General features: G+C 37.2%; 1 protein-coding gene across 5 annotated transcripts in view; it reads right to left on the bottom strand.

Annotated features, from left to right (window-relative positions):
* LOC120542292 (CREB3 regulatory factor-like) overlaps positions 1-15832 on the bottom strand; it is a 91043-nt gene that overhangs the window by 36878 nt on the left and 38333 nt on the right. For all 5 annotated transcript variants that reach the window (XM_039774645.1, XM_039774654.1, XM_039774636.1 and 2 more), the window contains exons 2-4: positions 15007-15155; positions 14625-14744; positions 7912-8635 (exon numbers count right to left, since the gene is read on the bottom strand). In XM_039774645.1, the coding sequence (XP_039630579.1) occupies positions 7912-8635; positions 14625-14744; positions 15007-15015 (853 nt within the window). In that variant the 5' untranslated portion in view covers positions 15016-15155. The remainder of the gene's footprint in view (positions 1-7911; positions 8636-14624; positions 14745-15006; positions 15156-15832) is intronic.

The raw sequence follows: 15832 nt of genomic DNA, 5'->3' as shown, positions 1-15832 counted from the left end.
AAAAGAGTTAATTAGCAGTGAAAACTGTTCGCTGATTAGGAAAAGGGTTAGAATGAAAACCTGCAGCCATTACGGCCCTCCAGGACTAGAGTAGGACATCCTTGGTCTACACATAAGGGGCGGCTTGGATCAGAATGTGAACTAGTTTGTTCCTTTTCTTTCCTAGCTATAGTCTAAAATTAAATAAATTGAAAGAAGATTTGTAGACAAACATTTGAGACATAAAACTGCATTTGAAGAAACTGCAGGGATGGCAAAGATGGGATAAAATCTATGCCAGTGTCACATCAAGCCAATCCCAATGATAAATGAGAAGGACTTGAAAAAATGTGCTCTCTTAATGAACATTTACAAGCCTTTGTTTATATACCTGTATATTTGCCTTCATTTGCATGCTGATCATTGGAAACAGGTTGAATGAGGTATAAACATTTAGACAAAAGAATGAATTTATGAACAAACATCATAATTATATTAAATATTAAATTTATGCAAACATAATTCTATTGAGTGACTTGTTTTAAAAACACAGTGTAAATGTGTCACTTGCTCCAAAGGTCATTTACAAATATGAAATGCATGTGCTAAGTGTATGACATTTTGATTGGCGATTACATGGGTAATTTTTGTTTTATGAGGACAGGCTAACTTTTATTTATCATGTAGTGCTGTAACCACTGTATAAAGCGTATTTGTAATGGCCTGCCTTTCTGCCGCCTCTAAAACAGTTCTCTGACTGCCCAATCCTCTCTGCCACTGCCAAGTGCTTAAACAATCACACTACACATTTATAAAAACTTCTTTGGATTGCCATTTAAGTTACACAATTTATTATTTATTTGAATTATATACAACTATGAATAAGGACATCCTGGTATTTAATTGTATTACTTTATAACAGTAACGGCGTACTGCACCTCTTTCTTTGTACGTTTAGAATTTGTTTGCTCAGAGGTTGATGCACTTGCTGCTTCCTGAGCAGCTGTTCTTTTTCTTCTTTCATCTGCATCTTTTTAATTTAATTTTTAACTTAAACTGGCAGTTAAGTCTTCAATCTGCCTCAAGAATGATTAAAGATATGAAGAGGTAGAGGACGTGACCTCGAAGGCTATTAGGGAATGAGAATGGCGCCTGTACGCATGCGCCGCACAGCCGCCCTGCCACGCGCTGCTGAGAGTTTTTTCTGCAATAAAATAAAATAAAAAGAGTAATAAAAATCATCACCACGAAAGCGGATAGTAGACGTCACGTAGTATATGTGTACAAAATTTCAAGTCAATAGGTGAAACAGTTTGGTGCTACAGGTGATTTAAAATCCTGGAAAGACAAACGAGCAGCCACGGTAGCGTATTATATAAGAAGATGGCTACATATTATTGATTAAAGATACCTTGTATATTTTCTTGCAGGAAGCAGGTATACAGAACAGTAATGAAATTGGACAATAACACAGATTCTTAAATTGACAAAAATGAGTAACGTTAAAGTATATTTTGAATTAAAACATGGGGATCCATCATGCTGGTTTATATAATCAAAACATGGTATACTATAATGCTTTGGCAAAAGTACAAATATAGTTGAAGGCCGAATAGAACAATTAAGACCAGTGACCTCATGTATAAACGGTGCATACGCACAGAAATGTTGCGTAAGAACTTTTCCACGCTCAAATCGCTATGTATAAAACCTACACTTGGCGTAAAGCCACGCACTTTTCCACGGTTTTGCAGACTGGCGGCACCCAGCGTCAAAGCAGTGCTACTGTTCCTGTGTGGTTACACCTTATTTTCCTGACGCGGCTTTATAAATACACTGAAACTAACCACATATTGTTTATTAATGTAATGCATCTGATTGTAATTAACTTGTAACAATATAATGGTAGAGGGAACAGCCATAGTATTCCAAATACCATAACTGCTTTACCGTTGTTACTCTCACTGCACCTTCTTCTTCTTCTTTCAGCTGCTCCCGTTAGGAGTTGCCACAGCGGATCATCTTTTTCCATATTATTCTCACTGCACCACTCAGAGTATTTACTGTATATAACTATATCTGAGTGTGAATCACAGCAGCAGCTGATCGGAAAGAGAATTATCGGTATACGGCATTAAGCACACGCTGTCTCAGCCACTGCAAAATGTTTTAAAGCCTTTCCTGTACGGACCTCGTGGTTCAGAAACAGTTTCAGCCCAAGAACTTTAAATGCAGCCAATCAAGTGCTCCTTGTAGAACTGTTTGTAATTATAAGTATAATTACCTCACTGTAAACTTGCACTACAGTTATAATATTACACAATCTGTGCCACTTTATAAAGTGCGTATTTACATATGATGACGATATCATTTCTAACATAAAATGCAGCAAAATATGTTTATTATATTATACAGATAAAACTTTAACTTCATTTAAATAATCTATATTCTTCACTGGGAGTGTCGTGAAGGATAGAATAATTAAACATGTACTACGAAGATATTTCAATGTTCCTTAAACGTTTTGAAGAATCGGCGCTCTAAGCTTACAGATGGCTTAACGTCTATTACAGAGCTGATTGTGTGTCGATCGGTTACTTGGAGAAAGAAAAGCAAGGACTGCAGTGGCGGCTACGCCAATATATATTTAATATAAAACAGAAAGAGAAAATAACAACACAGCTAAAAACGCAGCAAAAAATTTCGGCAAAAGTTAAATGCTTGTGTCATGAGCACGAGGCGGCTACGCAGTGTCCGTAACGGACGTGGCCATCCACCGTGCATAAGCTACCTTATTGACATTGATTCTTCCTCTGCCCAGTGCCACCACAAGCCTAGAGCCGCCCATGAGTACTGCTGCAATAAATTATTTCATCGAAGGTCACACACAATCACTGTGCCGTGAAACCCATGTTTAATAACGTGCTTTAACTCCTATCATCATGAAAATGATATCACGTATACATCTCAGTATTTTAGTTATTCAGAGAACTGTAATATTACGAATGTAATGGATTCTGTGTTCAGTTGGAGGAAGAGAGCCGGTTTAGGAAGCAAGTAGTGATTCACACACATAGAGCACATAGAAGATCAAAAACAAAATAAAGCATTTATCGTGCTACTTTAATTACGATGTGATTTGAGAAACTGGTTAATTAAATGATTTTAAGATGAAGTTTATGATGTTCTACTTTAATGACAAAATAAACTACGTGATTAAAGTGGAAATGTCGAGATTGAAGTTGACATTTCGTGCTTTGTCCCCACTGTGTGCTTTTTTTTCTCTGTACCCTAATAAGCTTTCACATGACACTAAGACAGTGGACTACAACTCGCCTTTTCACGGCGACTTTGATATGTGACTTCTTTTTTATTTCCGGCACTGTGCGATTTTGTGAACGTGAGCTTTCAAGTTTCTCCAACACGCTATGTCACTCGATCAACTTCATTTTGTTGATTATACCACGGTTTATTTGAACAAATAGTATGTTTTTCCTTTGCCTCCACTTGGTATTCGCTGAAATTCTTATATTTTCCCCCGTGCTTTTCCCATTGTCTTTTCACAGAAGGCTGAGCTTAAGGGTGATTTATATTCATTTGCATATTCAAAGAGGCGTAATTCTGGGAGGAGTTGGGGCGTTACATAAAGCGCATGCATGAGCGTTAGTTTTCATGCTGATCGGGATTTATGTAGCGGAAGAACGTGGAAGTTGGAGTACGCACAGATTTCTGCATCTGGATTTTTCTGTGCGTAAGCACAGTTCGACTTTATTAACTTACGCCATGTTATAGTGCGAGTTCTACGCACGGCGTTATACATGAGGCCCCAGAAGATTACATTTACAAGATTAGAAAATGCGATTGTTGGAAGGAATAATTCACAAACATTATCAAGACAGTGTATTTTGTACCAGTTCTGAAAAGCATTAATTCTGCTTTTCTAGGAAACAGGAGGAACCTGATGACCTAACACCAGTTATTACAAGCAATTATGCTGATTATTTGATTACTGATGACATAAATTATAAGATACTGATATTTTCAGAATTACTCATATGGAATATATGAAGAAAAATACAGTGAAGCTATTTACTTTTTGCCAATTATCTGTATACTCTTATTTAAGTTGTATTTATTTTTCTAAGCACTGTTTTGTGCAGTGAAAGGCATCCATTTCTTCCAACTTCTTTAATATTTTCAGTACACAATCATACTAAACAAGGTCAGCCAAAACAACGTTTCTTTCTTACAATATTGGATATTTATTTAAAAAAACGGGTGAAGATAATCACAGTAACTTTTACCTAAGTTATTTTCATTCGAGTTAGTATGTCATTTGGAGCATGAATGCAACGTGCTGAGAAATTTCACAGGTTAGAGAGAACCTTAAATAAAAGCAGCCCAAGTAAAATAGGACCCACAGTTAGTTAATTTGGTTCCACACGGTTCCAAATGCTACCGGAAAAAAACGGTAGTGGTCTCTAAACTTCCTCGTATACTCAGATATGACGATGGATATTTGAGGAGTAAACCGCAAGAAAATTACATTACATCAAATCAAATTAATAATATATTGAACAATTATTATAAAATAAAGTTGAATAAATCGGACTCTGCAGCTGCATGAACAAAAGGTAAAGTACCGCTTCCGGTTAACGGAAAGAGCCCACATGTTAATAGTAATGTACCTAATACTTGTATGCAAAATGTGGTTGACCTATGTGAAAGCGTACTCACGTTATCGTGTTTACATACACACACAGAGACACACATACAGTACGGAATTCCAAAAATAGTATCTTCGGATTCAGGGAGTTCTAAAACGTCGATATTCATCAAAATCTCGATATCCAATCTTATGGACAATTACAAAACTTTCTCTATACTTCGTATACTTTTAATGTCGGACATAAGTGCTGTATCAATTCCAAGCACCTTATTTCCCCAAACCATAACGGTTGTAATTATGAATTATTGACAGAAGACACTGGTTTCAGTGTCCCGGACTACACTGTCGCTTGGTGAACCTGATTCACAAAATTGAGACTTCAAGGAGACACAAAAGCATCTTCAAAACAAAACACCTGGATCATTTTTGGATGTTGTGCACTTAGTATGTTTTTTTGATGTCCTAGAACTTTAAATAAATTCTGTATTTGTGCCTTTTTCCCTCTATTTCTACTTTTTTTTTTTAAAGAACACAAGTTTATGACAAAAAATTTAAGGGGAGTAGGCCATTCAGCCCAACATGGAAATTCACGCAGCGTAATACTTTTACAAATTTAGATAAATAGAAATCGTCCATTACCCATTGCTAAACATTTGAAAGACTGTAAAGTTGTAAAAGGTTTTAGTCGTACCGTTGGGTTTGTTCTTGAGTTTCCATCTGTCCACCTTCCGCTTCACGGGTAAACTTTGTACGCGGATGCAGGCATGCAGCTTAAATGCAGCGCTGAAAACTCGTGCAGCTGCAGAAAACTGGGAGTGTAGTAAGACAGCCACAGGGTGAATTCGGTTTGTTCATGTTGCCTGATTGTGATGTTTTATTGATTTGTGGTAAAGAATCTTGTTTTTGCAATCGTTTTCTTTTTATATAAAATATTTTAAGCTGTGATTAGTCTTGTTGTTAAGGTTTTGGTGTGTTCAATTCCTTTGCACAGCGAAAGTGGTAGCTCCCTTTGCCAGTGCTGGCAAAACACAGGGTCGGTTCTGTCAATTAGTAGACACAGAGTGAGTGGATGTAGGATGTAGACACAGAGTGAGTGGATATGAGAGACGCGTGCACCAGTCTTTGGAAGAGGGCTTGGTGGCCGAGCAGTTGGCTGTTTATAAAGATTAGATAGGGTCTCCTGTTAACCAGAACAAACACCTGAATTATGTTCTAGGAGAAGCTTTATTTGCTATGATGGCTGTCTTAGAGCACTGTCTTTTGATTATTATAGGATATCTGCTCTAACAGGTTTCTTGTGACATATCTCTCTATTATAAAAGAAAATGTTGAGACGAGACTATTGACAAGAGATTTTTTCAAGTTCCGCCCTCCTGTCAACAATGTTTTTGGATAATGACCCATGCACACGGTCCTCTTACCTGTCATTTGTGTGAATGCTTTTGTCAGACACAGTTCCTGCGCTCTCAGCTCTTATAAATTTTTACATTTTCTCACTTTAAGTTCCGAATAAAAGATGAAATTATGTCCAAATCATATTGAAGAATTTCATCCCAAAGAGTTAGCAACAGAAGAAATGAGTACACAGGCAATCCTAGCACCAAGAAACGATGAAGTCAAATGAATTAACGCAAAAATTATTGGATCAGTTACACGGCAAATTGGTTAAATGTGTATCAATAGACTATGCAGAAAAAGTTTGTGGTGATATTGCGGAAGATGAAAACATCAATTTACAATATCCCGTAGAATATCTGCAACCGAATTACTGTTGAAAGAAGGATGTATTGTAATGTTATTGCGTAATTATGTCTGAGTGATGGACAATGCAATAGGACAAGATTAGTTGTATTCAAAATTGGTCGAACAATTATGACATGTAAAATTTTAACAGGCGACAAGAAAGGTAATGTAGTACATATTCCTCGGATAACATTAGACACCAAAGGAGATCTTGATATGCCATTCATATTAAAACGTTTACAGTTTCCAGTTAGAATAGCTATTGCTATGACAATTAACCAATCACAGGGACAAACATTCGAAAAAGTCAGTTTATTTATTAGAGAGAAAGAAACGATATTCACTCACAGGCAGTTATGTATTGCATTGTCACGATGTAAGTCCAAACAGGGAATCAAAATTCAATGCAATATTGACAAAAAACTGAAGTTTACTGAAGTTTTAAAGTAAAAGTGTAAGTTTAAAACGTATTTACGTGTTAATTTTAAAGCCAAAATGAACAAAAATGTAGTTCTGTTATGCATATAACAATTCCCATTAAAATAACAATCTGTTTAAATTGTACATCCGCTTCCCCATATGCAAGCAGCAGATCCATGAAGTGGCTAGCATGTAGCACCCAGGGTTGGATAGCGAAGCGAGCATGGGGCAGAGCCCGCTAGTTGTTAAAAATAAAGGTTTTAAAGCAGATTTAAGTTGCAGTCATTCTAATTTTATAGATTTAACCAACTACTAAAAAATTAAAAGGCCACAAATTTACATGGAAGGGATGAAAAATTGTATTATTCTTTTGTACAGTATATAATCATTTCTTTTCAGTTTTTAATACAAGGACCAATTCCTTATTTCTTAAAAAAGAGAAATAAAAAATGACAAATGATTTCTCTTAAAAATGGCACAAAGCCCATAAAGTACAGTTTTGGTAGCCCTCAAGTAGAAAAACAGAAGATACTGTTATAGATCCTGCTGCTCACATTGAAAGCTCTGAAATTAAACCCCTGGTGTATCTGTTGAGGCTTTTCAGCCCAGGTAAGTGTGTTCAGCAGCTATTCCAAAGCCTTAAAGCACTCCTTTGGGTTGACTGTGCCTGCTCTTGAAACTCTCTTTTGTGCTTACTTTGTTAGACTCCCATTAATTTGAACAGTCTTATCCAACATGAAGTGAAAACATTTATCTGATGAATTTGGAAACTGACAATTTTATCCCTTTTTCTGCCTTACTTTTATTGCATTATTGTTTATTTTTGCCAGATGTGTTACGATAGTTCCTATTTAAAGAGGTCGATATATAAAATAAAATTTAAAGGATAGACAACATCTAAGTAAGGCAGAAGTCACATCCTTTATAGAAAGTGACAATGCAGTGCAGTTAGAAATTCCATACAGGAGACAGAAAGTGTCAGCTGATACCTCCACCACTAAAATCAGTAAAGCGCTAATATGGACTTGAAAATCCATATCTCACTGACACATATAATTTCTAAAAACATATCACAAAATCAGTCTCTATCAGATACTCACCCGACTCATCAAATGAACTGGATTCATTTATTTCCTGGTCTGCCAATTTCACATCCTCTTCTTCTTCTTCTTCTTCCCCTTCACTGGCCGTGCGTTCGCTGTCTGAATCCTCACTGTGACTTGACTCTGCATTAGCCTGCATCGAGTAATTGTGCTCTTCGTTGGTGAGCTCCAAAACTGCATCTAAGGATTTCTGGTTGTATAAAGACGAGCTGGTCTCTTTACTTCTTTTTCTTGGTCTCTTCATGCCAGCCACATTGACCTCAATGTTTGTACTCATTAGATTGTCACTTTTGGACTTGAGAGTCTGCTCAGCTTTCAAACACTTCCATGAGGTGGTTAGTACCTTTGGTGGTTTTGCCTGCTTCTCCAGTTTCATCCTGCTACCATGTTCATCCTCCTGCTCTCTCATGGATTCTAAGCAAGCTGTGGTGTTTTGACCACTAGAGCTATCATGTGTCACATTTAGTGCTGGGGTGTCTTGATGCTGAGGGGCCTCATGATAAACTAGTGCCCCCTCAGAGCTTCCAAACTCTTTCTCCACTCCTCCTTTGGCATAACGAGTAATATCTTCCAAGGCAGAGATGTCCCAGCGCTCTGACAGATGGTCTTCCCTGACATCATCATCAACAAGGTCACTCAGCAACTCAATTGGTCCTTTTGGTGGAGTCCCACAAGAGCCTAGCATTAGCACTACGCCCTTACTGTTGGCTGTTGAGTCCAGCTGATAAAAAATTAAAAAAAAAGAGACATAAATGACATTTCAGATAACACATTTATTTAGCACACCATTTTTTTCCTTTTACACAATGAAGCAATTAATGTATTCTGTTTCAATAGAGAAGAAAAATGCATACATTTTAAACTAAACAGTACTTATTTTCATCCTGGGTGCTCCCTGTGTAAAGTTTGCATGTTGTCTCCAGGTCTGCGTGGGCTTATTCCGGGTGCTCCGGTTTCCTCCCACTGTCCAAAGACATGAAGGTTAGGTGAAATGGTGACACTAAAATCTCTGTGTGTGTTTAGTTTGTGGCTGTGTGTGAGTGTATGTGTGTATTTGCCCGGCGATGAACTAACGCTCTGTCCAGGGTTTGTTCCTGCCTTGTGCCTTGTGCTGGCTGGGACAGGCTCCAGCACTCCTGTGATCCTATTCAGGACTAAGCAAGTTGGAAATTGACTGACTTAAAATGAAAAAATCAAGCCATAATTATTTTAAACCTGAATTGCACTACTATACTGTTTAAGCTTTGGATGGGAATAACTCATTGATGGTGGAATGGCACTTACAAGTAGAAGCACAATGTCCACGTAGACACACAAACAAAGTTTTCTCTGCAAAATGTATGTCTGACAAATGTCATTTTAAGCTCCAACTCACCAGCTTGTGTCATGTAATTATTCTCCTCCGTCTGCAACTTCCCTACAGCGTTAGCAAAATCAACTTTTTGGAAGGCTGAAAGATCTCACATCAAGAATGATTTAGGTCTAGTTTTTAATTTTGAAAATTTTTAAATATTCTCAGAAAAATGGTAACCATTTTGTTTAGTACTAAAACTGATAATGACATTTTGAAATCAATGCTGCATATAGAACATATTTTTTGAGTGACAGCAGAATTAAAAATTTACTTTATTACTCTTTCGAGCCATAATTTGCTGATCACGTGAAAGAAGTAATGCTGGGATTTTGGTTAGCCCAGAAAAAGAATCTATTCATTTATGCGACAGTTTCACACTTTCATATCAATCATAAACCACATACGTAAGCTGTGGTTTCTTTGGGATGCTATTGAGCCAGACTCAAATGTTGACTGTGAGGCAACAATAAGTAAAGCCAATGTCACATTATGTGATTTCTAGTAGAGTAGTATGTCAGATTTGGCAGCTGCAGTTGCTGATCTCATCACTGGACCATGTCCTTTTTGAACGACTGTAAAATCGCTGGTCAGGTCACATTTACCGACTGAGTGCCTTCCAGTGCAGTCACGCTACACCTTTTTGTGACAGCCAATAACATGCTGCTTGACGGAGCTGAAGCTATACAAAGGGTTAACAGGTATGGCGAGTTTAGCCACAGTCTCTGCCCATTTTTTTCTTTTTACATTCTGTTCCGGTATGTAAGACATGAGACATCAGACAGACAAGCCTTCTCCTCCGATTGTGAGGTCCTAAACACCAATATGTTCCTTATTCCTATGCACTGTTACATACAATGCACTGTACTTCCATATGAGCATTCATTGGTTATCAGCCTTTAAAAGAAAAGTCTGTTCCTTCATGTAAGAGTTTTATGCATGCAAGGGGCTTGGCTGGTAAATCTGTATTGAAAGGATAATTTCATAATAGTTTACGATTACAAATGCAGCATTCCTAACTTCAGAATGATCCAAAATGTGCATATTTGCAAAGATATTGAAAATAACAATGTAAACCAAAATCCAGATGTTTTGGCCAGAATCCTTTATTGGCGCTGTCTGTGCTGACCTCGGACAACTGAAGAAAAGCTGAAGGAGTGATTTGTTTTTTATTATTCTTTACTATGGTGTTTTCTGAGAAATCAGCTGCTAGTAAAGAGCCTGTTGTTACCTTTAAACTGATAGTACATGGCCAGTTGATTAACATTGGCTAATGGCACATCTTCAAATAGGACTGATGAGGACTAAAGAGACCTAACGTGGACACGCTGCCTTTTAAATAGAAGTCAAGACATGGCATTAATTTACAGTTTAGTAGATCAGTCAGAGCATGAGAACATTTACAGCACTGTGAAAAAGTTAATTCTCCCCTGAAAAGTATTGTATCTATTAACATACGTGAACATTTCAGTTTCAGTGTATTTTTGTATAGTATGAAACATTGAATACAAGCTTGGAATGTGTGGATCGACTGTATGGTCATCTGGTCCTCATTTCTATTCTATACATTTTTCCTTTTTTATATCCTTCAAAGTATTCTTACAATGCAATAATTTCAGATCATTAACAAATATTAAACTCTCTTTAATAGTTGTATTTGAACGCTGTAGCTGCTGGTACGTAAGGCAGGATCGAGCAAGGGTCCAATGCATGCCAAAAGAAATCTCTCAGTCCAAAAATCCATTTTAAAAGATTTAGTAAAAATTCAAAGCATATAGTCCACACAAGGAAAAAGAAAAAAGGTTGTTATACACGTAGAATAAAAGGCAAAAAAATTGGAAAAATGTCTCTGCTCAGACTTAGCTTTTCTTGTCCAGGCTTTGATTTGGTCACTACAAACCTTTCCCTTTTTTGTTCCTATCCATTGTACAATTCGGCTATACTCAAGCAGTGTTTATGGTTGATTCAATGTTGTCAAGACCCTTAAGCAGCAAAGCAGCACCAAATTGTAATAATGCTATCATGCCTTACTCCTGGTATGGGTTGTTATGATTCCTGTTTTTTTCATTCAATTTTTCATTTTTGCAGAGGTTTATACATTTTTATTTACTCCTATTCATTTTTATTGCTTTGTTTGTTGATGTCATTGTGACAACATTTGGCTTTCCCAACACTGCCATTTTCTTCTGATTTTCTATGGCTACAGTCATATTATTTACATTTAATATGCCCATTTGCAGTCACACAAGTCATGTGACATATTAAGTCATCATCCATCCATCCATTATCCAACCCGCTATATCCTAACACAAGGTCACAGGGGTTTGCTGGGGCCAATCCCAGTCAACACAAGGTGAGGCAGGAACAAACCCCAGGCAGGGCGCCAGCCCACTGCAGTTAAGTCATCATGTTCTTCCTATAAAAGATGGTGGCACAACTTCGGCTGTATCCAAGGTTTTACATAACAAAAGAAAATCAGTTTATTAAAAGGTGGTTTTGATCTTTCAATTAGCGCATTTCTGAGTGCCAGTATTTGAAATCTGTTTTTGTTCTAGTTAGTAGACTAATTTTAAATGTTTTAGTATCGGATTTCTTTTTGTTATGAATGTCAGGTTTTGACCTTTTATTTTTTTCCAGTTTTGAACTATGTAGAATTTGGTTTCACTTTAGTTTTCTGCTGTTAATTTTTGGACTTGTAATTTTATTTAATTATTATGCTTTGAAAATATGTACAATGCCACCTTGTTTCTAGTTGGCCTCTCCATTCTAAATGTTATGTTACTATGATGTGATGGCTCGTTGTCAGGGGACACAGTACTGGAGGTTTGCTGTTTGATGTCAACAATGTGACAATATTTAAGTCAGCGGTGCATGTGCATTTTTGTCCAAGTTTGTGGATACATTAGTTGAAATTTCTTATAAACAATTTTTTTGGTCCTATGGGTTTGCTGACTTGTGGCTTTTTCTTTGAGATTTGAATTCTTGGTTAAAGCATTGGGTTCTGAAAGATGATTTCTGGTTACTATTGGATGGGTGGTAAATACAAGTATTCAAGTTGACACTTTCATGTGAGCACCCTACAAACTCGGAGCTGCAAATTGGACAATTCAGTTAAAAACAAAGCTATCCAAATTCTTCATATTGTGATGTAAAGCTGACCTTTCATCTCAAGTCAAGTCAGTTGTGTAAGATAAATAAATATAACCTGGTCAGGCAGAAGTATATTTTTTCTGGTTGAATTGCATTTGGAGTGAAGTGAATTTTGATGAAGCTCTTATGTCCCACATACAGAAGACATCCAAGAAGCTAGTTCTGGACCATATGAGTTCTCTTGTAGTAGACCACCTGGTTCCTCTGCAGCTTGTCAAAGATCAGATTAGAAGTTCAATTATCTGTCTGCTCCACAAGGCTTTTTCCCATCTGGACAAAGCTGCCAACACTGTAAGGATTATTATTTTTTATTTCTCCATTGCCATCAGTACTATCCAGCCATGCTTGTTAAGGTGTAGGTAAGTTCAGAGATCTACAGCTGGACAAGCCTGTGGTGTCCTGGATAATGGATTCTAATGTACTAGATAATGGTGTCCTCTATAATACAGGGGGTCCTTGGGTTACAACGTCTCAACATACAACATTTCGAGTTTACAACACTCACTCCCATAAAAACATAAATTGAGAAGTGAGAAGGAATAAAAGAAAGGATTTTTTTTACACTCATTTTTTTCTGTTATAGTGTATAGTACAGTATATTTATGTCCTTTTCCTTTTTCTGTGGCTTAGTTGTGTTTTTATGTTCTAGATTATGATTTTTCAAATGTGTTAGGATAGGTAAGTGACTTAGGATAGGGTGCGTTTCGACTTACACCAAAATTCGGGTTACATCACTGTTGTAGGAATGGAAATATGTCATAAACCCGAGGACACCCTGTAGACATAATCTGTTGGGAGGCTGCAGTTTGTGAGGCTGAAAGACTGTGTCTCTGATGTGGATTTGAGCAACACTGAAACACCATAAGAAACATTCCTGTCTCCTTTTCTCTTCACTCTGTACACCCCCAGCTATAACTATAATATCAGGTCATATCAGTTGCAGAAATTCTCAGATGATTCGGTGAGTGGCAGTGTATTGGTAAGGGGGATGAGAAAGAATATAGGATTCAGGTGGAGAACTTGGTGCAACGTATTATAAGCAAAAACCAAGGATCTGCTTGTTAAAGTTCACCACACCAAAGAGCCTCTGCAGCCAGTCACTATTCAGGGAATGCATGTGAAGATGACACAATAGTTGGGGGTCCACATCAATGACAGCCTGGACTGGTCTTATAATACAGAACAACTTTATAAAAAGAGGAATAATAGATTCTTATCTTTAGAGACTGCACTCCTTTAATGACAGTAGTCACGTCCCTTAAATTTTTTTTTATAGATTTTTTTATGATAGCCTGTGCAATTTTCTACATCTTAGTGTTGACAAAGATGGCCCTTGTGCTAGGGTGTGTACTGGGCCTGTAACTTTGCTTCAACAGAGGCCCACTGAATCAAAGAGAAGGTAGGCTCAGTTATAGAAGGCACTCTCAACATGGTTGAGGTAGTAGTGAAGGAAAGAATGAAGACAAAACTGAGTGCTGTTATGAACAATGCTGTGCATCCTCTCCCTACGACACTCTGAGTACATTTACCAAACAAATCGCTCAGCAGAAGTGTGTCAAGAAACATTTTTCCCTTTGTTGCAATTCTTCTGTGTGTGTGAGGTGTTTAATGCTGTTGTATGTTATAATATTTGCATATTTACTGAACGTCTGTAAAAGCTAAATTCCCTTTTGAGACAAATAAATTACTATGTATAAAAAAAAAAACAATAGATGGACTTCCATTTTACACTGTTACTGTCATACAGTAAAGCAAGTCATCTTTAAATGTGGGAGGACAAAGACACACAAAGTCAAGGTGGTACTACCAATCGATTGGACCAGATGTGCTGCTTATGTGCACCACTTGATTGCACTCATTTGTCTCATGCACAGAAATGTAGAGTTGGTATTGTCTGACGTTTGTGAATATCCTACACTTGTTTGGACCCGAGGATGGCAGACTGAGATGATGAAGTGAATAATTCAATTTCAAATAGGCAAACATGACCTGCATTATTGATGAGGAACACAGCCTCACAATAATCTTCTCTTTGCTTTATTATAAGCCAAACCGAAAGACAAATACATTTTCCATTTTTATTTTCGTTTACGTATTATTCTGTACAATGATAGCAGCAAGCGTTGCATTATTTAACAGTTCAGAGCAAGAGAGATTTAGCTGCATTCACATTTTGCAATCCACCCACTGCAAGAAATTACAGATTTACCTGCTCATAAATATCAAGCTCAGCTCGGCAGCTTGACTGACAGGCTGTTTGGTCAGAATTAATAAAAGTCTGGGAAATCCTGTAGGAGTCTCCAAAAGCAGGTTCCATCCCATTTCCAGGCTAGAGAGGGAAAAGAAAGAAATTCTCTCAGAATGTAAGGCATCAGATGAACAGGTATTAACAGAGTGTGTGAAGGAGCAGCAATCAGTATGGAGACAATCAATAAAAACCGCCCCAAAGAATCATCATATTCAAAAGATTTTTTATGTATTTGTTTTAATTCCATTGAACGTACACAGCATAAATGAAAATACAAGTTAGTCAAAGGAAGTTCCTCAAAAATGTAGAACTTTAAGAATGTGTGTAGCAAAACAATACGCACCTGAGGCATGTCCAGTGCTTCTGAAGAGTGTTCAACAATTCTGGAGTGAATCAGTATGGACACAAGAGAAGTTGGTATTTGCACAAAATGCTGGACTACTGAGATGTATCGACATTATTCACATCATAGCTGTGTGACATCATTGCAACCTGTAAAAATGAGTATCCCATTAAAATTAGGTAAATGTGAACTCCTGCAACGCACAAGCCAAGAGCATTAAGAGATAAATAATAAATAAAACAGTGTCAAACTGCTGAATGGTGGCATTTTTGACTTTCAAATATGTTGATATCATGCCAGGTCATCAGAGGAATATTCCCTAATAATAATAATAATAATAGTAGTAATATAATAATAATAATGATAAAAGGTTTGATATATTTGGACTCATTTAATGAAGCATTTTTTGCAAGATCCAATTACAATCAATTACAGTCTAATCATTCATTTTAACTGGTATTAAGGCGGACACACTATAGACCATCACACATATTTATAGGTAAAATACTTTTTATACTTTGGCTAAATAAATAACTTTCAAAGGAAGAAAAATAATAGCGAGAAAGCAAGAACAGGAATGAATTTCTGCATGGAAAAGGCTATGAAATGCAGCCAGACTCAAAACTATAAGACAATGATTATATTTTTATATTATACTAGGAGGTTTGTCCTCTGCTCGCTTCACTCGCCAATCCCCCCCCAGTCTGCGCTACGTGCCAGCCACTTCGTGTCTCTGCCGCTCGCGTTGTGAAGACTGGGGCTAAACGCACCCCAAGGAGATGCTGCTGCTCCTCTGAAACCCCCTCTTAAGCAATGGGAAACAAAT

The sequence above is a fragment of the Polypterus senegalus genome, chromosome 1, assembly GCF_016835505.1.
Source record: "Polypterus senegalus isolate Bchr_013 chromosome 1, ASM1683550v1, whole genome shotgun sequence".
Taxonomy (NCBI): domain Eukaryota; kingdom Metazoa; phylum Chordata; class Cladistia; order Polypteriformes; family Polypteridae; genus Polypterus; species Polypterus senegalus.
Note: the sequence above shows the minus strand (reverse complement) of the source record. Positions and strands in the feature narration are given on the sequence as shown.